Source organism: Salvelinus alpinus, chromosome 3 (genome assembly GCF_045679555.1).
Source record: "Salvelinus alpinus chromosome 3, SLU_Salpinus.1, whole genome shotgun sequence".
NCBI classification, from domain to species: domain Eukaryota; kingdom Metazoa; phylum Chordata; class Actinopteri; order Salmoniformes; family Salmonidae; genus Salvelinus; species Salvelinus alpinus.
The window spans coordinates 46,824,499-46,850,552 of NC_092088.1; the positions used below are offsets into that span (position 1 = coordinate 46,824,499).

At 44.7% G+C, this 26,054-nt stretch overlaps 1 protein-coding gene across 2 annotated transcripts in view; it reads left to right on the forward strand.

The window, feature by feature from the left end:
* The first annotated feature begins 640 nt into the window (after positions 1 to 640).
* LOC139570854 (ras guanyl-releasing protein 3-like) overlaps positions 641 to 26,054 on the forward strand; it is a 39,573-nt gene continuing 14,159 nt past the window's right edge. Inside the window, exons 1-12 of one of the 2 annotated variants that reach the window (XM_071393134.1) lie at positions 641 to 739; positions 2,165 to 2,267; positions 10,683 to 10,745; positions 11,667 to 11,798; positions 11,895 to 12,042; positions 12,430 to 12,603; positions 17,709 to 17,825; positions 18,375 to 18,650; positions 18,847 to 18,927; positions 19,069 to 19,182; positions 19,554 to 19,669; positions 20,671 to 20,818. In XM_071393134.1, the coding sequence (XP_071249235.1) occupies positions 670 to 739; positions 2,165 to 2,267; positions 10,683 to 10,745; positions 11,667 to 11,798; positions 11,895 to 12,042; positions 12,430 to 12,603; positions 17,709 to 17,825; positions 18,375 to 18,650; positions 18,847 to 18,927; positions 19,069 to 19,182; positions 19,554 to 19,669; positions 20,671 to 20,818 (1,542 nt within the window). In that variant the 5' untranslated portion in view covers positions 641 to 669. Of the gene's footprint in view, positions 740 to 2,164; positions 2,268 to 10,682; positions 10,746 to 11,371; positions 11,457 to 11,666; positions 11,799 to 11,894; positions 12,043 to 12,429; positions 12,604 to 17,708; positions 17,826 to 18,374; positions 18,651 to 18,846; positions 18,928 to 19,068; positions 19,183 to 19,553; positions 19,670 to 20,670; positions 20,819 to 26,054 lie in introns of those variants that run through there. The other variant, XM_071393133.1, reaches the window with a different exon arrangement.

The following is a 26,054-nucleotide window of genomic DNA, read 5'->3' on the forward strand; positions in this document are numbered from 1 at the left end:
TTGGCATCAGTGGCGATACTATACGAACTGACAATCACTGATATTCTTCAGACAGAGAGAAACCACAGTATCCAGATTACATAAACCCAGTCCCCAACCAGGCCATGGTAGTCTTGTCTGGCTCACTGGGCCTGAAGAGTATTACGCAATTTGTATGGAATCATGAGCTGTTTTGGTGGAATCACGCACTGAGCACATCAGAAAGTCATAAAACATTGATGGCTGCTATGGGAGTTCTCAGAAGACGGTCCAACTCCTGCAGATGTGGAGGAGAGGAGTATGATGCTGGAGGAATGCACTGAACTGTCTTTTTTCACTAGCCACTGTAGTCTATTGAAAAACCTAGTATAGCATCCATGTAGTGGTCATATGCAATGTACATGGAAATACACCTGGTGAATTCACTGTGTACGTGTTCACAATTAGAACAGCAATTATGATTGTGTGCTGATGAATAAACGACATCCACACCCATGTCTGCATGTGTTTACAATAATCTTAGGAAGGGATGTAAGCAATCTTTGTTTAGCCTGGCTGTGTCTCCTCTTCTCACAGAGAGCTCCTGAGCAGGCTTTGACCCCTGACCTCCAGGTGTGGAGGTGTACCATGTGTTCTCCCGCTCGGGGGGCGTGAACCCATCTCTGCTGTGAGGAGTCGTCCTGTGGGACCATGGGAACATCGACGCTGGGGAAGGCAGCCCCCCTCAACATGCTACTGGATTCCTGCATCCAGGCTTTTGGTGAGTGACCAATCAAATCATGTTACATTTTATTTGTCACATACACATGTTTAGCAGATGTTATCGTGGGTGTAGCAGAAAGCTTGTGTTTCTATCTCCAACAGTGCAGTAATATCTAATAATTCACAACAATACACACAACCTAAAAGTAAAATAATGGAATTAAGGAACATATCAAATCAAAATCAAATCAAATGTATTTATATAGCCCTTCTTACATCAGCTGATATCTCAAAGTTCTGTACAGAAACCCAGCCTAAAACCCCAAACAGCAAGCAATACAGGTGTAGAATATTAGGATGAGCAATGTCGGAGTGGCATAGACTAAAATACAGTAGAATAGAATACAGTATATACATATGAGATGAGTAAAGCAAAAAATATGTAAACATTATTAAAGTTAATAGTGTTCCATTATTAAAGTGGCTAGCGACTTCAGGTCTATATATATATACAGTATGGCAGCAGCCTCTAAGGTGCAGGGTTACGTAACCGGGTGGTAACCGCCTAGTGATGGCTATTTAACAGTCTGATGGCCTTGAGATAGAAGCTGTTTTTCAGTCTCTCGTTCCCAGCTTTGATGCACCTGTACTGACCTCGCCTTCTGGATGAGAGCGGGGTGAACAGGCAGTGGCTCGGGTGTTTGTTGTCCTTGATTATCTTTTTGACCTTCCTGTGACATCGGGTGCTGTAGGTGTGCTGGAGAGCAGGTAGTTTTCCCCGGTGATGCTTTGGGCGGACCGCACCACCCTCTGGAGAGCCCTGCGGTTGCGGGCGGTGCAGTTGCCTGGTATGGCACAGAAACACAGTGGGGAAGCTATCTCAGTGGTGTGTGATGTGATCCATACAGTATACACTGAGTGTACAAAACATTAGGAATGTCTTTCTAATATTGAGTTGCACCCCCTTTTGCCATCAGAACAGCCACAATTAGACTGGGCATGGACTCTACAAAGTGTCGAAAGCGTTCAACAGGGTTGCTGGCCCATGTTGACTCCAATGCTACCCACAGTTGTGTCAAGTTGGCTGGATGTCCTTTGGGTAGTGGACCATTCTTGATACACACGGGAAACTGTTGAGCGTGTAAAACCTAGCAGGGTTGCAGCTCTTGATACACTCAAACCGGTGTGCCTGGCATCTACTACCATACCCCATTCAAAGGCACTTCAATCTTTTGCCTTGCCCTTTCACCCTCTGAATTGCACTTCAATCCATGTCTCAAATGTCTCAAGGCTTCAAAATCCATCTTTAATCGGTCTCCTCCACTTCAGCTACACAGGTGACATCAATAAGGGATCATAGCGTTCACCTGCATTCACCTGGTCAGTCTATGTCATGGAAAGAGACGGTGTTTATAATGTTTTGTACACTCATTGTAGGTGTGTTCTCATTGTTCCTTTTCTGTGGTGTGATCCCTCTCCACAGATGACAATGGGGAGTTGCAGTCCAACCAGCTCCCTCGCACCCTGCTGCTGATGCACCGCTGGTATGTCACGTCCACAGAGCTGGCCGGGAAGCTGCTCGTGATATATCCTTCCATGTGGATTCTCACCAGACCAACACAGAACAGTTGTCATACGCCATTTAAAGCCTTTCTGGTTGTGTTTAGATATGGCAGAGTATATACTGTAATATGGGCGCTATGGAATGCTGTGTTCCCTGACTGTGCCAAATGTATTTTCTGGGTGGACACTGACTAACCCTGAGTGACTTTCCCTGAGTATACAAAATATCTAGTTTATTTTGAGGGATAGTATATCAGTCAACTGTTTGTGTCATTTCTAGCACAGCTCTGGGTTAAGGCAGATTGTCCTATCAAAACTACTGGAAGAATAAAAGGTGTTAAGTGCAAATGCATTTGAGAGCAACGTTCGAGATAGAGAACCGCTTCAAAAGGAAGAGCAACCTGGATCGAATCGATAGCTATTAGCGTTCCATTCCTCTTTATGATTTTTACCTAGTATGCCTTGACTGTGCATTTGAATCTGATTCAGTTAGCAGGGTCCTGGACAGTGTTTTCCTGGACACTCCATACCTCTAAGTGTTACGCCCTGACCATAGAGAGCTTTTTATTCTCTATGTTGGTTAGGTCGGGGTGTGACTAGGGTGGGTCATGTCAGGACCCGGTGAGAGAAACAGTCACTAATAGTCGGCAGAACCCAGAAGATGAGGCAGACTCAGCAGTACTAGAGATGGTGGTTTAATAAAAGGACAAGATCTTCAGGCAAAGAATATAAATCCACCACGTCCAAAAATAAAGCCAAGAGGCACAAAATGGATATCCTCCAAAATACAAAGAAACTCCACAAAGTGGCAAAAACAGCAGGGAAAAACAAACCTCAAAAGACTACTCAAAAATACACAAGCACTAAACCAGAGAACCTCTGGAAAATCCAATAAGAGAAATATATGTTCACAACAAGGCTGGGGCTGGGTGCTAACATACAAACACTGAGCAAAGAACTGAGGAACACACAGGGTTTAAATACTAACAAGGGAACGACACACAGGTGCAAACAATAATTAGAGCAAGGAAAAAACAAAAGGTACAAAAAAGGTGCAATGGGGACATCTAGTGACCAAAACCTGAACAGTCCTGGCCAAAACCTGACAGAATCCCCCTCCTAGGAACGGCTCCTGACGTTCCTACCAGCCTTCTCAGGGTGGAGGGCCCTGAACTGACGAATGAGGTCAGGGTCCAGTATGTCCTTGGCAGGAACCCAGGAGCGCTCCTCGGGACCGTAGCCTTCCCAGTCCACCAGATACTGCCAGGACCGCTGCACCCGGCGGGAATCCAGTATCCGGTGGACGGTATAAGCCGACTGGCCTCCGATGACACGGGGCGGAGGGGGAGGTCTGCCTGCCGGGATAAGGGGAGAAAAAACAACAGGTTTTAATAAAGAAATGTGAAATGTTGGATTGATCTTAAGGGATCTGGGTAAGTGCAGGCGAAAAGTAACGGGATTGACTCTCCTGGCAATCTTAAAGGGACCGATGAATCTCTGGGACAGCTTACGAGACTCCACCCGTAGCGGTAAGTTCTTTGTTGAGAGCCATACTCTCTGGCCGGGGTACAGGGTAGGACCGGGACGGCGACGTCTGTTGGCTTGTCGCTGGTACTGCTGTGAGGAACGCAGAAGATTAAGACGGGCCTTCTTCCACGTAAGCCGACAGCGTCTGATGAACCTCGAGGCTGAAGGCACTCTGACTTCTGCCTCCTGGTCCGGGAACAATAAAGGAGCATAGCCAAACTGACACTCGTGCGGGGATATACCAGTGGAGGAGGAGCACAAGGTGTTGTGCGCGTACTCGGCCCAAACAATGAAGGATGACCATGTGGACGGGTTGTTGGAAACCATACATCTGAGGGTGGTTTCCAACTCCTGATTCATCCTCTCGGTTTGGCCGTTGGACTCCGGATGGTACCCTGAAGATAAACTGGCCGTGGCCCCTATGAGTTGGCAGAAGGCCTTCCAAAACCTTGAGGCGAACTGGGGACCTCTGTCGGAAACCATATCTTGCGGAACGCCAAAGACTCGGAACACATGGTTAATCACCAACTCAGCTGTTTCCTTGGCAGAAGGTAATTTGGTCAAGGGAACAAACCTGGCCGCCTTAGAAAACCTGTCGATGATGACTAGGATAGTAGTATTACCATGGGACGGAGGAAGGCCAGTAATAAAGTCCAACGAGATATGGGACCAGGGTCGGTGGGGAATAGATAAAGGGTGAAGGAGTCCTTGAGGGCGGAGGTGAGAAGATTTGCCCTGGCAGCACACGGGACAGGCCTTGACGAAAGTGGCAACGTCTTCTCTTATGGTGGGCCACCAGAACTTACGCTGAATGAACTCCAAGGTGCGACCTACGCCCGGGTGACAGGTGAGGCGAGAGGAGTGCCCCCACAGAAGGACTTGGGATCTTGCTGCCTTGGGAACAAACAACCGATTGGCAGGACCTCCCTTAGGACCCGGTTCGATGGCTTGAGCTTGTCTCACGGTATCCTCAACTTGCCACGAGATTGGAGCCACGATCTTAGCGGCAGGAAGAACAGTCATGTCAGTATCTTCTCGAATGGCAGGAGAGTAGACTCGTGACAAGGCGTCCGGTTTGAGATTCTTCGACCCGGGTCTATAGGTGAGGATAAACTGGAATCGGCTGAAGAAAAGAGACCATCGAGCTTGTCTGGAGTTCAACCGCTTCGCCTGCTGGATATACTCCAGATTTTTGTGGTCCGTAAGCACTTGAAATGGTTGAGAAGCCCCCTCGAGCCAGTGTCTCCATTCCTTCAATGCCATCTTAACCGCTAGGAGTTCACGATCCCCCACATCGTAATTCCTCTCGGCCGGGGTAAGCCGGTGAGAGAAGAAGGCGCAAGGATGTAGCCTCTTGTCTTCCCCCCTCTGAGACAGGACAGCTCCAACACCAACCTCTGATGCGTCTACCTCCACCACAAAAGGTTCATCCGCCGTCGGTAGTGTCAGGATGGGAGCAGAGAGGATGCGCTGCTTGAGTCCTTGGAAGGCCGTCTCAGCTTCTCTTCCCCACAGAAACCTTGTGTTGCCACCCTTGGTTACAGCTGAGAGAGGGGCTGCCACCGAGCTGAAGTTCTTGATGAACTTGCGGTAAAAGTTAGTGAAGCCCAGGAAACGCTGAACTTCCTTAACGGACTTGGGGGTGGGCCAATCCGCTACCGCCCCTACCTTCTTGGGGTCCATCTGGACTCGACCGGGTTCCACTACAAATCCCAGGAATTGTACTCGAGAGGAATGGAATTCACACTTTTCCGGCTTAACGTACAAATGGCTGTCTAGGAGGCGTTTGAGCACTTGTCTGACATGCTTAGTGTGTTCTTGAAGGGAGCTCGAAAAGATGAGGATGTCATCCAAGTAAACAAACACGAAAATGTTAAGCATATCCCTAAGCACATCGTTTATGAGCGCTTGGAACACAGCCGGGGCGTTGGTCAGGCCGAAGGGCATCACCAAGTATTCGTAGTGACCAGTAGGCGTGTTGAAAGCGGTCTTCCACTCGTCACCGGGTTTGATCCGCACAAGATGGTATGCGTTCCGTAGGTCAAGCTTAGTGAAGACCACTGCTTCCTGGAGCAGCTCAAAGGCTGTGGCCATAAGGGGTAGCGGGTAGCGGTTACGGACGGTTATGGCATTAAGTCCCCGGTAGTCGATGCAAGGACGTAATCCACCGTCTTTTTTGGCCACAAAGAAAAATCCTGCTCCCGCCGGCGAGGTGGATGGACGCATGAGGCCTGCTGCCAGAGCGTCCTTGATGTAGGTATCCATAGCAGCTCGTTCGGGAGGAGATAGGGAAAAGATCCGACCCCTGGGGGGGCAGGTGCCCGGAAACAGGTCGATGGGGCAATCGTAAGGTCTATGGGGTGGTAGTTTGGTGGCCCTCTGTTTGCTAAATACCGGTTTGAGGTCATGGTAACACTCGGGAACTCGGGACAGGTCGATGGATTCTAGAGACTCGGGAGGGGAACTCGGGGAACTAGGGAAGATACAAGTGGCTTGGCACGTAGGACCCCACTGCTTGATAGTGCCCACAGACCAGTCGATGTGAGGGTTATGGCTGTGAAGCCAGGGGTATCCAAGGACGAGAGGGAACTCGGAACACGAGGTCAGATGAAAGTTCATCACTTCCTGGTGTTGGGAAACTGAAAGTCGCAAGGGGGTAGTGACACGAGTGACAAGTCCAGATCCCAAAGGGCTTCCATCCAACGTAGTAACCCTTATGGGGTCACTAAGAGGTTCAGAGGGAACGCCATTCTCCTTCGCCCAGACACCATCCATGAAGTTACCTGCGGCTCCAGAGTCTACCAAGGCTTGAAGGGGAAGCTCGTGGTTGTCCCAGGAAAGGGTAACTGGAATAAGCAGGCGGGAGTTGGATGGATGGGAGGAGGTTATGTTTCCCGTTACAGTCCTCCCAGGCCTGCACGGGAGAGTGCGTTTTCCCTGGAGCCCGGGACACGTGGAGAGGAAATGGCCCGGTTTGCCGCAATATAGACAGCATCGCTCCCTTATCCGGCGGTCTCTCTCAGCCTGGGAGATGCGTCCAACCTGCATGGGTTCCGGTGGAGTCAGCGAGGATAAAGGTGGAGACTCGGAGCTGGGACCGATAGGAGCTAGGGTGAGAGATCTACGGTTGAGTTCTCTCTCTCTCAGACGCTGGTCTATGCGTGAAGCCAACTTGATCAGGGACTCGAGGTTGTCCGGTGGTTCCCGAGTGGCCAGTTCATCTTGGATGGTGTCGGAAAGACCCTTCAAAAAACACACTGTGAGCGCCTCGTCGTTCCAGCCACTCGCTGCTGCCACCGTGCGGAACTGGATGGCATAGTCCGTCACGCTGCGCCGACCTTGGCTGAGAGTCAGGAGCTGTTTGGCTGAGTCAGGACCCCTGGTGGGATCTTGAAACACTCGCTTGAATTCTTCAGCAAAGGTAGAGTAGCTGGCACAGCAAGGACTTTGGGCATCCCACACAGCAGTAGCCCAGGCTAGGGCTTTTTCCGACAGCAGGGTGATAATATATGCTATCTTGGACCGGTCGGTGGGAAACGACGAGGGTTGCAGCTCGAAGGAGAGAGAACATTGGGTGAAAAACCCCTTACAAACACTCGGATCACCTGAGAACCGTTGGGGAGGCGGCAGACGAGGTTCAGCCAGGTGGTTAACTGCCACGGGCACTTGAATCTGATGAACTGGAGCAGAAGCGGTTGCAGGGGAAAGTTGATCAGAAATCTGCTTTATGGAAGTCATCATCTCCGACAGAAGTTGAGAATGTCCAGCCAGTAAGGCCTCTTGCTGAACCAGAGCAGCTTCGTGACGTTGGACAGTCCCCTCGTGGTGGGACAGCATGGGAAAAAAGTCCTGGGTACTGGCTGCCTCTGGGTTCATTTTAATGGCTCAGTGTTTCTGTCAGGACCCGGTGAGAGAAACAGTCACTAATAGTCGGCAGAACCCAGAAGATGAGGCAGACTCAGCAGTACTAGAGATGGTGGTTTAATAAAAGGACAAGATCTTCAGGCAAAGAATATAAATCCACCACGTCCAAAAATAAAGCCAAGAGGCACAAAATGGATATCCTCCAAAATACAAAGAAACTCCACAAAGTGGCAAAAACAGCAGGGAAAAACAAACCTCAAAAGACTACTCAAAAATACACAAGCACTAAACCAGAGAACCTCTGGAAAATCCAATAAGAGAAATATATGTTCACAACAAGGCTGGGGCTGGGTGCTAACATACAAACACTGAGCAAAGAACTGAGGAACACACAGGGTTTAAATACTAACAAGGGAACGACACACAGGTGCAAACAATAATTAGAGCAAGGAAAAAACAAAAGGTACAAAAAAGGTGCAATGGGGACATCTAGTGACCAAAACCTGAACAGTCCTGGCCAAAACCTGACAGGTCATCTAGGTAATTATATTTCTATGTTGGCCTGGTATGGTTCCCAATCAGAGGCAGCTGTTAATTGTTGTCTCTGATTGGGGATCATATTTAGGCAGCCATTTCCCCTTTGTGCTTTGTGGGATCTTGACTATGTATAGTTGCCTGTGAGCACTATTGTAGCGTCACGTTTCGTTTTGTTCGTTTATTGTTTTGTTTTGCTTTGAGGTTCACATAGCAATAAAGATGTGGAACCCAGATCACGCTGCGCTTTGGTCCAGTTATTATGACGATCGTGACACTAAGTGGTTTGATATCTTTGCTTCTGGAAAGACACCCTGAGATATTACAATGCCTGGCGTCAGGCCTCTCCACTGACGAACCCCGTCTTTTCCCTGCTGCTGGTTGGAGTAATGGCTGTGGTGCTCCTGATGGAAGTTTCCCCTATTTGCAGATCTATAATCAGATTAGCGGTTACCCTACCTCTAATCCTAACCTTACCGTAAGGAAAGTGCTACAAATATCTAACCTGGGACCAGTTTGCAGAAAATCTTACCTTCTCCATGCGGTATGAAGCTGCCTCAGAGTAGAGCCAGAGCAGAGAGCCTCTTTTATGTGACAGAATACAAAGGCACTATTCTGCCCTTTCTCTCACTTTTTGCTTTTGCATTAACCCAACAAAATATACAGTACTTATCGTTGTCCTTCAGCTGTTGCTGAGATGTATTTTTTAGCTCTTACACCTAATGTATATCTCATTGAATCGCCTCCACGTTTGTGAGTTAGCCCGTGAGACTATCTTTCAGTGTTCTGGAGAGAAGGCGAGACCAATTGATTGTGTGTGTTTTCCACAGTCATGTATACATCCAATAAGCATCCATCCTGACCCTCCATGCTGGGAGAGTTTCATAGTACCACAAAGAAGGCAGGGGTTAGTCTTCTCTGCTGCATGGTTGTGACTATATCCTGGGCAGAGAAATAGCTGGGTTCCTTTTGGAAGTGATAGTAGGCAGGCTACGCTCCAACCTGGCTCCCTGCCCAAGGCCTCTCCAAAGCTACTTCTAAGATCTACAGGTAACTGCCAAAATAAAGGAAACACCAACATGAAGTGTCTTAATAGGGCGTTGGGCCACCACAAGCCAGAACAGCTTGAATGCGCCTTGGAATAGACTCTACAAGTGTCTGGAACTCGAGGCATGCGACACAATTCTTCCACTATAAAAATCCTTAATTTGGTGTTTTGTTGGTGGTGGAAAACGCTGTCTCAAGCGCCGCTCCAGAATCTCCCATAAGTGTTCAATTGGGATGAGATCTGGTGACTGAGGCACGCACACACACACACACACACACACACACACACACACACACACACACACACACACACACACACACACACACACACACACACACACACACTCTTGTACAGCTAACCATTTGGGGACACACAATTCAGTCCCATTCAAAATCCTATTTTCCCTAACCCCTAACCCTAAACCTAACCCTAAACCGTACGTAAGAGTACTCTAACCCTAACCTTAACCCAAAAACCTAACCCTAGCTCCTAACCCTAAAAATAACCCTAGCTCCTAACCCTAACCCTAAAACTAACCCTAGCTCCTAACCCTAAAAATAACCCTAGCTCCTAACCCTAAAACTAACCCTAGCTCCTAACCCTAACCCTAAAACTAACCATAGCTCCTAACCCTAACCCTAACCCTAGATCCTAACCCTAAAACTAACCTTAGCTCCTAACCCTAAAAATAACCCTAGCTCCTAACCCTAACCCTAACGTAATGCTAACCCTAACACTAATTCTAACCTTAACCCTAAACGCCCTTGAAATACCATTTGACCTCGTGGGGCCTAACAAGATGTCCCCAGTTGTCCCCACAATAGTTATAGTTAAATACGTCAACCAACAGAAAATAGTTAAATACGTCAACCCACACACACACACACCTTTAAATCCCTTATGCTCCTTTTGAGACCCCTCTTTCAAAGTCACTGACATCTCTAGCCATGGTTAGAGTTGCAAAATTCCGGGCATTTTCTGTTATACATGACCCTAAGCATGATGGGATGTTAATTGCTTAATTAACTCAGGAACCACACCTGTGTGGAAGGACCTGCTTTCAATATACTTTGGTATCCCTCATTTCTCAAGTGTTTCCTTTATTGTGGCAGTTACCTGTATATTTCAACAGTTCAAGGAGGAAAAACATTGGCAAGTGACAATTATTTAGAGAATGCACACATGCGTTGGTGGAGAGGTCCATCACATGGCCAGACCTTTCATTGTTTTTATATTTCCACACACTGGGCATTTCTCTTTGAACACTTCAGTTATTCTTCATTAGAGGAGACATTTTGTCCAACTGATAAATGTACAGCTGCTTCTCATGAAAGATGCTGTTTTATTGTTGTATTTTTTTTTGGGGGGGGGGTGTTGCTGGAGTTGTGGAATGTGTGTCCATTTTGTAATAGGGCTTTGGACACCGTCTCTGAAAAGTGCTAAACTGTCCTTGACACAACCCCACATACCGTGACTGCCAGGGAGATGAGTGCCAAAGAACGAGACTGAAGATCTGCTATTTAATGAGGTAAAGAAAACACTACTACATACCAATGAGTTTCTGCGCTCTTTAGTATTGAAGATGTTTTGTATTGCTAGGCTGAAAATGCCATGAGGGTTGTGGGCTCCTCTCTCGGGGCTCTGTGACTGACTGGCTGGTGCAATGAGGGATGAGAGGATGCCATTAAAATTGACAGCCAGTGGCTGTCCTCATGAGACGTGGATCATGGAGATACTGTTTGGGGCGAAAGCGTTCAGTGAATTAGGAGTCTTGTGATCTATTATTTACCCCAAAAACGTCCTCAGGCAATCTTTAACAGAGTACACAGACACTCATTTTCACTGGTAACCCCTTTAAAGCAATTATCTACCACCGTCTGCCAATCCATTAAAAATGTGTCCTATTATAGTGTGTGCAACCTTTATATGAAATGAAATACTAAATAAATCATCTGAATTTAATGTTAACTACTGTAACGAGGGGCCATACTAAAGTCCATGTTATATTTTGCATTTAATTTGTATCTGAAGGGGGAATACCACAATGGCCATTCCCTTGTTAATGGTTCTCTGTATTCATTTGTTATTTCCACATTAGGGAAACATGATTTGTTGGGTTGATAAAATCTAGGCCACGTTTATGACTATGGTTGCTGGACTTGCCCATCTCACCACTCCCCTTTAGCCACATCACACTACAAATCACTGAGCAAGGAGCCCCCGGCAGTCCTTGTGCAGGGTCAGTACCCTCAACTCTACCTTTTCCTTCTGAGACTATGGTATCATTGTGAATCATTCATATTCTATTGGCACTGCTGCTTGGGGCTACACACTATGATGTTCAGCCAGACTGCCCAGCCATAATGTCCACATGCAAACAGTAAACATATTGCGTAACTGCAACATATTAGTGCTAAATCAGCCATCCGTGTGTGTGTGTGTGTGTCAGGTACTGGATTACGGTGTTTCCTGCAGAGTTTAACCTGGACATGGGCCTTATCCGCCTCACTGAGGAGTTCAGAGACGTGGCGGCTCAGCTGGGCTGTGAGGAACACTACAAACTCATTGACATCTCCACCATGTGAGGAACTACCCAAGGATGGGCACGCACGTGCACACGCACACGCAGTCAGTAAAGAGTTTCCAGTTTCAACAGAATGTGTGTGTTTCTTTCTAGCCCGTCGTATGACTGGATGAGAAAGCTGACCCAGAGGAAGAAGCAGGCCAAGAAGGGCAAAGCCTCACTCCTCTTTGACCACCTAGAGCCCATGGAGCTGGCGGAACACCTCACGTTCCTGGAGTACAAGTCCATCAGGAGGATATCAGTGAGTGTCCCTGGTGGAAAAAGACTTGTGCCCTTTCATCCCTATCTAACCCCTGTGTGTGACATTCCTCAAGAGTCTTTCCAAGAGTGCTTTTTCCACAGAACTCTTTTTTCCCCTTTTAGTTCTGTTACTAACTACAGAACAAAGCTTTGGCTGTCAACTAACTTCATCCCCAGGATAATTGCGCACCACCACAGAATATGTTCTTAGATACGTTTGCTCTACATTTCAGTTTGTTTTATTTGCTGGGCAGTTCACTTGTAAATTCACCAGCGATTGAGGGCCCACTGTATACGGTATATGCCAATGACGTCTGTGTTATTAACTCAGCAGTACTGTACATGTTACGTACACTAACTCTCTCTTTCTCCAACCCCCCAAACCCAGTTCACAGACTACCAAAGCTATGTGATGCACGGATGTCTGGTGGATAACCCAACACTGGAGCGCTCCATCGCCCTGTTCAACGGAGTGTCCCAGTGGGTTCAGCTCATGGTGCTCAGTAAGCTGACACCCCAACACCGTGCTGAGGTCATCACCAAATACATCAATGTGGCCCAGGTAAGAAGAGAGATGGTATCTCTCTCTCTCAATTCAAGTCAAAGGCTTTATTGGCATGGGAAAGAAATGTTAACATTGCCAAAGCAAGTGAAGTAGATAATAAACAAAAGTGAAATAAACAGTAACAATGAACAGTAAACATTACACTCACAGAAGTTCCAAAAGAATAAAGACATTTCTAATGTCATATTATGTCTATATGCCATGTTGTAACGATTTGCAAATAGTTCTCTCTCTGTCTCTCTCGCTCTGACAGCTGGGGAGGTGCTGTTTCACGCTTCTTCATTCATTCCACTTATATCCTATATTCCATAACTCCTCACAATTTAGAGTGTAAAACCCGCCCACTTTGACACAAGCAATTGTAAAGGAGGTGAGGGCAATTTATTGAGGCATAAATTCTCATTAACTGTACAGCACTAGCCTGTGGGCTAATGAGAATTTAAGGCACTGCATCACAGTTGCTAGCTGTGCCACTAGAGATCCTAGTTCGAGTCCAGGCTTTGTCGACCGGGAGACCCATGGGGCGGCGCACAATTGGCCTAGCGTCGTCCGGGTTAGGGGAGGGTTTGGCCGGCAGGGATGTCCTTGTCCCATCGCGCTCTAGTGACTTCTGTGGCGAGCCGGGCGCAGTGCACGCTGACATGGTTGCCAGGTGTATTGTGTTTCCTCTGACACATTGGTGCGGCATGCTTCCGGGTTAAGCGGACATTATGTCAAGAAGCAGTGCGGCTTGGTTGGATCATGTTTCGGGGGACGCATGTGTCTCGACCTTCGCCTCTTCCGAGTCCGTACGGTGCAGTGATGAGACAAGACTGTAACTACCAATTGGATACCACAAAAATTGGAAAGACAAAGGGTTAATATACAGTGGGGAGAACAAGTATTTGATACACTGCCGATTTTGCAGGTTTTCCTACTTACAAAGCATGTAGAGGTGTGTAATTTTTATCATAGGTACACTTCAACTGTGAGAGACGGAATCTAAAACAAAAATCCAGAAAATCACATTGTATGATTTTTAAGTAATTAATTAGCATTTTATTGCATGACATAAGTATTTGATACATCAGAAAAGCAGAACTTAATATTTGGTACAGAAACCTTTGTTTGCAATTACAGAGATCAGACGTTTCCTGTAGTTCTTGACCAGGTTTGCACACACTGCAGCAGGGATTTTGGCCCACTCCTCCATACAGACCTTCTCCAGATCCTTCAGGTTTCGGGGCTGTCGCTGGGCAATACGGACTTTCAGCTCCCTCCAAAGATTTTCTATTGGGTTCAGGTCTGGAGACTGGCTAGGCCACTCCAGGACCTTGAGATGCTTCTTACGGAGCCACTCCTTAGTTGCCCTGGCTGTGTGTTTTGGGTCGTTGTCATTCTGGAAGACCCAGCCACGACCCATCTTCAATGCTCTTACTGAGGGAAGGAGGTTGTTGGCCAAGATCTCGCGATACATGGCCCCATCCATCCTCCCCTCAATACGGTGCAGTCGTCCTGTCCCCTTTGCAGAAAAGCATCCCCAAAGAATGATGTTTCCACCTCCATGCTTCACAGTTGGGATGGTGTTCTTGGGGTTGTACTCATCCTTCTTCTTCCTCCAAACACAGCGAGTGGAGTTTAGACCAAAAAGCTCTATTTTTGTCTCATCAGACCACATGACCTTCTCCCATTCCTCCTCTGGATCATCCAGATGGTCATTGGCAAACTTCAGACGGGCCTGGACATGCGCTGGCTTGAGCAGGGGGACCTTGCGTGCGCTGCAGGATTTTAATCCATGACGGCGTAGTGTGTTACTAATGGTTTTCTTTGAGACTGTGGTCCCAGCTCTCTTCAGGTCATTGACCAGGTCCTGCCGTGTAGTTCTGGGCTGATCCCTCACCTTCCTCATGATCATTGATGCCCCACGAGGTGAGATCTTGCATGGAGCCCCAGACCGAGGGTGATTGACCGTCATCTTGAACTTCTTCCATTTTCTAATAATTGCGCCAACAGTTGTTGCCTTCTCACCAAGCTGCTTGCCTATTGTCCTGTAGCCCATCCCAGCCTTGTGCAGGTCTACAATTTTATCCCTGATGTCCTTACACAGCTCTCTGGTCTTGGCCATTGTGGAGAGGTTGGAGTCTGTTTGATTGAGTGTGTGGACAGGTGTCTTTTATACAGGTAACGAGTTCAAACAGGTGCAGTTAATACAGGTAATGAGTGGAGAACAGGAGGGCGTCTTAAAGAAAAACTAACAGGTCTGTGAGAGCCGGAAATCTTACTGGTTGGTAGGTGATCAAATACTTATGTCATGCAATAAAATACAAATTAATTACTTAAAAATCATACAATGTGATTTTCTGGATTTTTGTTTTAGATTCCGTCTCTCACAGTTGAAGTGTACCTATGATAAAAATTACAGACCTCTAAATGCTTTGTAAGTAGGAAAACCTGCAAAATCGGCAGTGTATCAAATACTTGTTCTCCCCACTGTATATATTTTTTATATATAAACTGTACGGCACTGTAACACTTGAAATGAATAGGGGTTTCTTTCACCAACTTTTTGTGCAGAACATCTCTCATTATAAGTATGTGAACATCTCGAATGAGAAAGAGGAAGGGAAAGGGACTCATGTACCATATATTAATCAGACAGTTTTCTGAGCCAGACTTGCATTAAATCATCTGTCTCAATGGAGCTGGAACATTGTCAATTAGATCATAACACCCTTCGGTCATTAAAATCTACTGCTGCCCACACATACTTTCTTTTCTCTTATAGAAAGGCCTTCTCTTATATGCTTTCCTCGTGTATTTTATATTTGATTTTGTTTGACAATTTAAAATACATAACAATGTTACACCCGGCAACAGATACATATACAAAAACTCTTAAAACGACATTGCACAAAGTCGGTGGCACTGCCTCTGGTGGCGTAAAAATGTGAGTCACTTACACGGAACCCAAACCAGCTAAGCACGTGCACCATCGGGCATAAATTTATTTTGTAGCTAGCTTGCACTTGCTAGCTAATGTGTCCTATTTAGCTAGCTTGCTGTTGCTAGCTAATTTGTCCTGGGATATAAACATTAAGTTGTTATTTTACCTGAAAGGCACGAGGTCCTCTACTCCGACAATTAATCCATGTATAAAACGGTCAACCGAATCGTTTCTAGTTATCTCTCCTCCTTCCAGGCTTTTTCTTCTTTGAACTTATATGGTGAACTTTCATAGTATTGCCACGACGACCGACATCACAGTTCGTCTTTCAATCACCCACGTGGGTATAACCAATGAGGAGATGGCACATGGGTATCTGCTTCTATAAACCAATGAGGAGATGGGAGAGGCAGGACTTGCGGCGCAATCTGCGTCACAAATAGAACTGACTTCTATTTTAGCCCCTGGCAACGCAGACGCTCATTGACGCACTCGAGCAGTGTGGGTGCAATAATTGAATAATATAGATTTCTAAATTGATTTTGCAACGCTTGCGCATGCCAGCGGTGTAGTCAGGGTATTACTGAAGTAAAATAGCTTTTAAGATGCATGGGGACTATGCCATACAGGATGTTGTGGATCAATCTCAATTTCAGATGAATGACCCTTTTATCAACCATTATCCACTAGAGTTCTCTGAGTTGAGAAAGGCCAACATGAGAATGAGGGCTAAGATTCAGTGTTACCCTTCTTATCAACAATTGAAGTCTAGTCCTATAGCTTGAAATTGTATTTCTTAATGCTGTTTAGCAGGTTGCATATCACAATGTATCTCAACATTAATCCACGGGAGCTTTCACAAAAATCATTACATAGGTGACCTTGAACTCGAACTCGAACTCACATAGTATTTTCAAAAGTTATGGTGACACATTGTCGTTGAATTACTTTTGATCCATCCCCTTTCTCTTTTTGCGATAAACCAAACCGATCAGTGCAGGCGGAATCCTCGCGCTATCTGACGTAAGACAATGTAAGCACACGGCATCCCTCCAGCAAAAACACTTCATCACTATTAATGTGATTCTCCATGTCTAATTGCTGTGTGCATGGGGGGGTGGAAATGATTGTCTGTATTTCTTAACAGACATTAAGCATCATGCATGCTATTAGGCCTCTCAATCTCATCAGAGACCGGTGGCTTCTCCCTACCATTATCATCTACCAGGATTTAGATAAAGGAATTATTCAGAAGACTAATGACAAGCACTCATGCTCATGTCTGCCTCCATTGTTTATGCAGGTCATCTGTCAGCTACAATGAAATGGCCTACCCTTTAAATGCAGAAGCGTGGCCATTTAACTCAAGAGGGCTCTTTAGTTTTTTTGTAAAGCTTCTCGCATTTTTTAAATAAGATGTTCAAGCACTTTCCCCTCATGCAATTGATTCCATAAGCACAGTGTAAAGAGATCAATTTATGTTGGTTTATGTTATTTTAGGTACAGTTTTTTTATTAAGGTTATTTTAGGTGGCCTCACAAGTGGTGCAGCAGTCTAAGGCACTGCATCGCAGTGCTTGAGGCGTCACTACAGACCCGGGTGTGTTCCCAGGCTGTGTCACAACCGGCCGTGACCGGGAGTCCCATAGGGCGGCGCACAATTGGCCCAGCATCGTCCGAGTTAGGGAAGGGTTTGGCTGGGGGGACTTCACTTGGCTCATCGTGCTCAAGCGACTCCTTGTGGTGGGCCGGGTGCCTGCAAGCTGACTCCGGTCGTCAGTAGGACGGTGTTTCCTCCGACACATTGGTGTGGCTGGGTTAAGTGGGCGGGTTTTAAGAAGCGCGGTTTGGCGGGTCATGTTTCGGAGGACGTATGACTCGACCTTCACCTCTCCCGAGCCCGTTGGGAAGTTCCAGCGATGAGACAAGGTCGTAATTGGATTGCAATTGGATACCACAAAATTAGGGGAGAAAAAGGGGGTAAAAAATATATATATATTTTAGGTTTGTTTGTTGTTAATTGTAATTTTTTCTTGCACTGTTTTCTCTTCCTCGTCATCTCTATTTCTCTCTATCACTCTATTTATCTCTCTCACTCTATTTCTCTCTATCTCTCTATTTATCTCTCTCACTCTACCTCCAATCTCTTCCACTTTGTTCCATGCCACTCTGTCCTTCAGAAACTCCTCCAACTGCAGAACTTTAATACGCTGATGGCCGTGGTTGGAGGTCTGAGCCACAGCTCAATCTCTCGTCTGAAGGAGACCCACTCTCATCTGGCACCCGAGGTCAACAAGGTCAGCACGTACGCCTGCCTGTGCTCTGTCACAGCCTCACTAATATCATCTGATCGGGTTCTACACTTGAATTGACTTTAGATCATGGTCATAATCATTTAGCATCTGCTAAGGAACAATGCAGGTCAATTCATCAACTGCCATGTAGTGATGGTTTCAGAAAGCACACCACGCAGAATTGGTATCGTCTTCATTTCCTGCCATTTGATGTTACATTCAGTGTTGGGGAGTTGTGAACCACATGTAATTTTATTACATTTAGCAGAAGCTTGGTTGTAGTTGAACTAAATTAAAATCTTGGTAGTGTTTTCAGTAGTTCATAACTTTTTTGCCATGTGGTGTAGAAAATTATTGGAACTCCATCCCATTTTTTTAAAGGGAAGCTTTAATGTAGCTTAACTTCTTCCAGCGTGAAGTAATTGGTAGCTTGGTGAACTATATTTTCATAGTAGATTTCCCTGGCACTGGTCACTCTCACTGTAGCATTCCGGTGCTGTATCTAATATCGATCCTGTCCACTACTTCCTGCCGTCCTACCCCTCCCATCAGATCTGGAATGAGATGACGGAGCTGGTCTCCTCCAATGGGAACTACTGTGCTTACCGCAAGGCCTTCACAGACTCCGAAGGCTTCAAGGTCCCCATCCTGGGAGTCCACCTGAAGGACCTGATCGCCGTGCACGTGGTCTTCCCCGACTGGGTGAACGACAACAAGGTGAACATCGTAAAGATGCAGCAGCTCTACCTCACCTTCAACGAGCTGGTGTCCCTTCAGAGTTCTGCAGCCCAGGTGGAACCCAACATGGACCTCATCTACCTGCTCACTGTGAGTGTCCCGGCCTAAAAGGTCCCCCGTCAACAGGAAATGGACTTGTTAATCGTTCTGTCACATTTTTTCATTTCAGTGGGTCTCAAACCACATTTTGTAGGATCATACAGAAGAGTAACATGATCATAAATGGCTTTGTTATTGCAGAAACACTAAGTCTATTTTCATGTTTAATCTTAAGTGATTTCCCCAGCTCTCTCTAGACCTTTACTACACTGAAGATGAGATATATGAGCTATCCTTGCTAAGGGAACCACGGAACCCAAAGTCTTTGGTAAGTCTCCATGTTGGGGTCTATAGGCTGCATTGTTGGATCTATGGTTATTATAAATATCAACTGAAATGTATAAAGTATAGAAATAATATTGGATTCCTGAGTGCTCCTATCTTCACTCCATCTTTTCCCACTCCACAGCCTACTTCTCCAACAACCCTCAACAAGCCAATGGGCCCTCTGGACTGGGCATCAGGTGTGACAACCAAACCTGACCCCAATGTGGTGAACAAGCACATCAGGAAGGTGGTGGATGTAAGTTGCTTTCATTACAGTAACACTGATCTGCATACATAAAGGCACCTGAATAAAGTCCAGGAGGACATAGCTTAGCTGTGGTCTGAACTGAAACTCTTATTGACTGATGAAATTACATTGTAGTAGAAAACTAAGTAAAAAAAAAAAAAAAAACACTTAAACATGTTATTATCTATAAGATGAGTTACCCATTCAGAAATATCTCACACATCACTTCAAGAATCAGTCTGTGGCTATTTCTGTCACAATACCAAATATTTCAGTAGGTATATGAACCATTTCCACAACAACTACTAAACTATGAATCACACAATTGCTGGTGCTTGTAAATCAGTTGAAGTCCTTTGTTTTTGTCTTATTCTGGGAAGTCTGTATTCAGGAACTACGACCATGACCATGATGGCTACATCTCTCAGGAGGACTTTGAGAGTATTGCTGCCAACTTTCCTTTCTTGGACTCTTTCTGTGTGTTGGACAAGGACCAGTGAGTGACCCTGTCTACCATTGAAATAGGAAAGCTTCAGAAGTGTCACAGCTAAGTCACCTCATCCTCCTCTTCTATCTCCCTCTTTCTGTCACCAACAAACACTCTCTCACATCGCCTCTTTCTCACTCATACACACACAGGCACCGAACACGCACACCCAACCCACACAAGCACGCGCGCACCCACCCACACACTCAAGTTCCACACATGCAGCCACATTTTGACATTTCCACACTTAACCCATCTCCTCATACATCTCACCTTGTTTGCCTTTCACATATGCACCCCATATCTCTCTCCATCTCTCTTATACACAAACACAGTAATCTGATTCTTGTGCCTAATATTTGCCTTTAAAGCAGTTACAAGCATCCAAGATGCAATGAGACCTCAAATGTGGGTGTGCTATAAGCCCTGTGATTTCACAGCAAGATAACTGGCCATCATCACTCATTTTTCACCACACAAACCTACAGTATGAATGAGGTCATTGGTATTGGCAATCCTCCTATCGTAAATCTGCAGGAAAACACTCTGAAGTCACAACAGAGTTACGTCTGCTTTTAGCCCTGCCCTGCCTTGACTAGGAGTGGTGCTTTGTCACCATGGCTTGAGGAGGGGGGAGGTGAAGGTTATGGCAGCCCATGAAGGACACGCAGCGCCACACACAGTGCTCTGCCCTCGTGTCCTGGGTGGTTCATCTGTTCACTGGAACGCCTCAAATCACATTTCAGATCGCCTGAGCAGCTCCATGACTCAGGAAATAGGTCTGGGAGGCTAAGCTCCTTAGGAGGGAGACTGAAGACATGCAGGGGCTGGAGCTGCCACAAACCACCTGGGTGTCTGATCTAGAGCATTTTTGTAGGTCTCTCCATGTCTGGATAAGACAGAAATAAGGGTTGGGATTTACTGTAATGTTTGCAGAACAATAGCTGTCATTCTCTCCATCTTATTATTCTCTTTATATTCTTTGTCCTTCTCCCCCCCCCCCACTCCAGAGATGGCCTGATTAGTAAGGATGAGATGATGGCTTACTTCCTGAGGGCCAACCCCTTGCTCCAGTGTAAAATGGGCCCTGGTTTTATCCACAACTTTACGGAGATGACGTATCTGAAGCCTACCTTCTGCGAGCACTGTGCTGGATTTGTATGTATACTGTGCACCTTGTGAGAAACATGAACTGTTTATGCTCAGAGACACAGTGCAGTTTTGGTTGGTGAAAAGTATAGGCTTTCTGGTAGTTTCTGTCAGACACTCTGTGCTATATATTGCCGTCAACTTAGTGCAAGCCCTCAGCCAGCTACCAAACGATACAGTGCTGAGAGAAGATGTTCATCTTTATTCCTTGAAGTCGATACCCCATGGCTCTTTATGACCTTCTGAGACAGAGATTATTCACAGTGTATAGAGGGGTTTCAAAATACAGAGATGCAATGTGTTGACATGAGTGCAGGCTACATTGTTTAAAAGTTTATATGAAACACTGACTAGTGTTGGCGGAACAATAATGCAATTTACATGTTGATGGCAACACTCACATAGTCAACCATGAAAGCATGCACGTCTTACATGAGAGAAGAGTTCTTGTTGCGTGTCAAAATATGTACACAAATTATGTTCCCTCTAGCGTTCTATTTGTGTTGATTTAGGCATCACTTAGTGAAAATAAATGAGAAGTTCTATAGATAATTCCTCCTATTCTTTAACGAGCATGCTCACAGGTACACAAATAAAACACACATACGAGATTACAGGAAGGGTGTTATGAGACATTGTATCCTGTTTAGTTTTCTCCATCACTTTGGTGCTATTTTCACAAGTGTGGTACATTTTCAAAACTCTTAGTAAACTCCAAACTGTTAACACTTGCAATACAGCAAGTCTTATATTCAAAACCTTTTTATTGCGCATTCATTTTGTTTGGAGACATCTTTCACCACACAACCAAAATAAGTTTACTGTGAAATACCATGAGAACATTGATTGACTCACCAGAACACAACATAATGAGATCTTTTCAATATAGTTGTTTTAACAATTTAATTCAATACCAAAAAAATGCAAGATACAGGTTTCAAAATTGCCCTTTGAATGTAATATACTACAGTACGCTAAAGTACAGTACATTACACTGTTTTCACATTAGGCAATAAACTTACACTACCTATCAAATTTGACCCATCAAAAATGTTAAATCACATTTCCATCGTTTCTATCCCATGTGCAATCAAATGTGTGATAATTGAAGACAACTTTCATAATCATTGTTGCAAAAATATATTGTTCAGATATAACTAGAGCATAGGTGTACTGTAGTCTGCATCAAGCCGGTCTTGTGCATTTGGCTATAGGTTCTCATTGACATTGCAGTAAATGCCCTCATTGTTCACGGACCTGTGGAAAAACATTTTGGCATGGTGAATCCAAGCCTTGTATACGTCTGGATTGATGTCATTGCACACCTCATCCATGGCCTGGACGAGGGTGGCATGCTCATGGGGATGGCGGTCATACACCTTCCACTTGTATTGTAATCTTGTACTTTATTTTACATTATTGTATTGTAGTGGTCCTGTGTGGCTCAGTTAGTAAAAGCATGGCACAAACAACTGCAGAGTAGTGGCATACAACTGCAGAGTAAATGGCATACATCACAGTAGTACTGTAAATGTATTGGCCAATGCAGTTTTAGGAAAGCAGTGTGAAACCCCACCATCAAAAATACCTGTAATGAACACGATGGAAGACACAGAGCTGGGGCCTGTTGCACAAAAGTAGAATTAAGACATCCGGGATAAATGACTCAGCTGAGCTCAATGAAGCCAAAACATGTGCGTCCAGGCTTAATTGGTTGCACAAAGACCAAGCCAGGATGAGCAGACACGGATTCATTAAGCCAGGTGAAACCAATCCTGGATAGGTGCGCGCTCACGGCTCACTCAAATAGACCCCGCCACAGATCACAGATTAACTGATTTACCATGGCAACTAGAGCCGCGTACTTTTCCCCGTCGGAAGCACAAATCCTCATGGAGGCATACGAGGAGGTAAAATATATAATTAAGAAGAAAGGCAACACCGCCACAGTGATAAAGCAAAGAGAAAAAGCGTGGCAAAGTATTGCAGACCGCCTGAATGCGTAAGTAGTGCACAATTACACACTCACCGCTCCGCTGAAACATCACAATTACAATTCAAATATTTAATTCACATCTCCAAAAATGCAGTTGTACTGTAATTATGAAACGGTTAAATTTTTAATTGAAATGCACTGCAGATATGAGTGAAATTGTGTAAAGTAACTCCATCACACTGTATAAAGCTATGATACATTTTTTGATATTTTTACTGAAAACAAGACAAAAATACCAAGTAATTTTTTGCAGTGTGACTCCATTAAATGTGTGTGTGTGTGTGTGTAGATTAAACATGAACGGGCCAAAACGGACATGGCAGCAGGTCAAAATCAAATACAAGAACATTCTGCAGAATGGTATGGTCCCTGACTAATATTTAACAAAGCACAAGCATATATTGTACCCAGAAGGTGCCTGCCCACACATTGTCTGTACTGTTTTAGCAGTGAAAAAGAATACCCACAGACAAGGCACGGGTGTGTTATATACAGACCTTTGAATGTGTATGTATCATTTTGTATAATATGCTTGGATTCTGTGCTTTCCATCTTGTAGAGTCACTGTGACTTCAGTTTCGAAAGGAGCTGATGGTTTACCTGCTTTGTTTTGTCCTTATTCAATAAAGGAACATAATGTTACACATTGTGTTTTTATATTCATATGGAATGTGTATTTGTTTATATGACAGAGTACTAGGGCCACACTGAAGAAAAAGGATAAAGTCATAAATTTATGAGGCTGGTTCTTTCTGCAGAAAAGCTACATATTGTTTTTACAGTTTTGATACTTATGACAATGTGATACTTAATATTCTGGCACATCAGCATGTCTTTGTTTATGAAACCATACTGAAGTACAATTTCACGAAATGCCCCACATCTGTCATTTTAACAACTGTCCTCCTTTAAAACAACTGGTTACAATATTATGACTTGTGTTTTTTTCCCCTCTGTGGCCCTAATATTCTATCATTTTATATATAGCCTTATAGTCTATGGGAAACTGTAAATTATCTAATGATAGCAACATCATCTAAAAATCATTTTTTATCCAAAATCATTGAAATTAATGATCACAAACGTTTAAATAATAACAGTGGGTCTAGTTATATGTGATAACAATGTATAGTGAGCAGTGAAATAACTATTGGTTTCCATTTGTGGTGACTGCTGACTGACATTAGGGATGAGATTAAATAGATCCTGGAATTTAGCCTGGTCTGGAGCAGGCTAGCTCCACAGAATAAATCTCCATGGTAATTTATACCATAACATATCCTCCTGCCCCCTATCCATCTTTAGTGCAACCGGATTACGGATCAATTGAGCCAGGATCACCAAGATATCCTGGCTTAATCCCTTATCCTAGTTTTGTGCAACAGGCCCCTGGTTTCAAGCGCAGGGCGCAGCAGGTGTTTATTTGTAAAGGACCACAGGGGCAGGCAGAAGGTCAAACACAGGGGTCCAAAAAGGCAACAGTACAGGCAGGGAAATGGCTAGTAACTACGTCCAGGAAATCAGGCAATAGGTTGATAACAGGAAATCCGATAGGTGTCTTTAGTGAGGCAGGAAAAAACCATCATACAACTATCATAACACAGGAGGATTAAATTACTGGACAAACCAGCACTCAAATAGAAGTGTGTCACAAAAAAACAATACCTCACAATGATGTGGTGCAAAGAACTGAACTAAATAGTGTGTGTAATGACATACAGGTGTGTGAACAGGTGATCAGAATTCAGGTGATTGGGATCTGGAGAGTGAGCTGTGTTCAGGGGATCTATGTGTTTGAGAGTGTGAGCTGGAAAGTGGGCTGGAAAGTGAGCTGCGTTCAGGGGATCTACGTGTTTGAGAGTGTGAGTTGGAAGCAGACGTTACAATACCCTAGCAACTTCATTTTGGATACAAGTTTACTGTATATAGGATGCATTACATACAGTACATCTCTGTTTGGGTCAATATCATATTTTGTAAAACTTACTGTGAAGTCATAATAGTATATTACAGTATATATCAAACTTTATATGTATGTTTATACTTTACTAACATACATTTTCACTATGTAGTTCTCAATCTATAGTAGATAAACCAGTAGGTTTAACAAATGGTTAAGTGATTATCAATTAAAAGCATTCGGATTAAGTAATAGTAAAATGGGTTTAACAAATTAGAAGAAAATCATATCAAAGGTAATGTGAGTATTGCATTGTGAAAGCCAATTACTTTAGATGAATCACTGATTAAGTTTGGTGAAAAAGTGACTGTGATTCTGTCTGTTATACTTAGTCAATTGAAAATGTGCTTAGAGTTTTGAAACAACTGCTTTTTTAATGGTCTGTTTTGAATTTTGGTCACATTTTACTTGGAAAGTCCGGATTTCTCATCTGTATAGTGGCTTGCGAAAGTATTCACCCCCCTTTGCATTTTTCCTATTTTGTTGCCTTACAACCTGGAATTAAAATTGATTTTTTTGGGGGGGGGGGTTGTATCATTTGATTTACACCACAACCTACCACTTTGAAGATGTTAAATATTTTTATTGTGAAACAAACAAGAAATAAGACAAAAAACTGAACTTGAGCGTGCATAAGTATTCACCCCCCCAAAGTCAATACTTTGTAGAGCCATCTTTTGCAGCAATTACAGCTGCAAGTCTTTTGGGGTATGTCTCTATAAGCTTGGCACATCTAGCCACTGGATTTTTGCCCATTCTTCAAGTTCAAGGGTTCAATTGGATTGAGGTCTGGGCTTTGACTAGGCCATTCCAAGACATTTAAATGTCCCCCTTAAACCACTCAAGTGTTTCTTTAGCAATATGTTTAGGGTCATTGTCCTGCTGGAAGGTGAATCTCCATCCCAGTCTCAAATCTCTGGAAGACTGGAACAGGTTTCCATCAAGAATTTCCCTGTATTTAATGCCATCCATCATTCCTTCAATTCTGACCAGTTTCCCAGTCCCTGCTGATGAAAAACATCCCCAAGGCATGATGCTGCCACCACCATGCTCCACTGTGGGGATGGTATTCTCTGGGTGATGAGAGGTGTTGGGTTTGCGCCAGACATAGCGTTTTCCTTGATGGCCAAAAAGCTACATTTTTGTCTCATCTGACCAGAGTACCTTCTTCCATATGTTTGGGGAGTCTCCCACATGCCTTTTGGCGAACACCAAAAGTGTTTGCTTATTTTTTTCTTTAAGCAATGGCTTTTTTTCTAGCCACTCTTCCGTAAAGCCCAGCTCTGTGG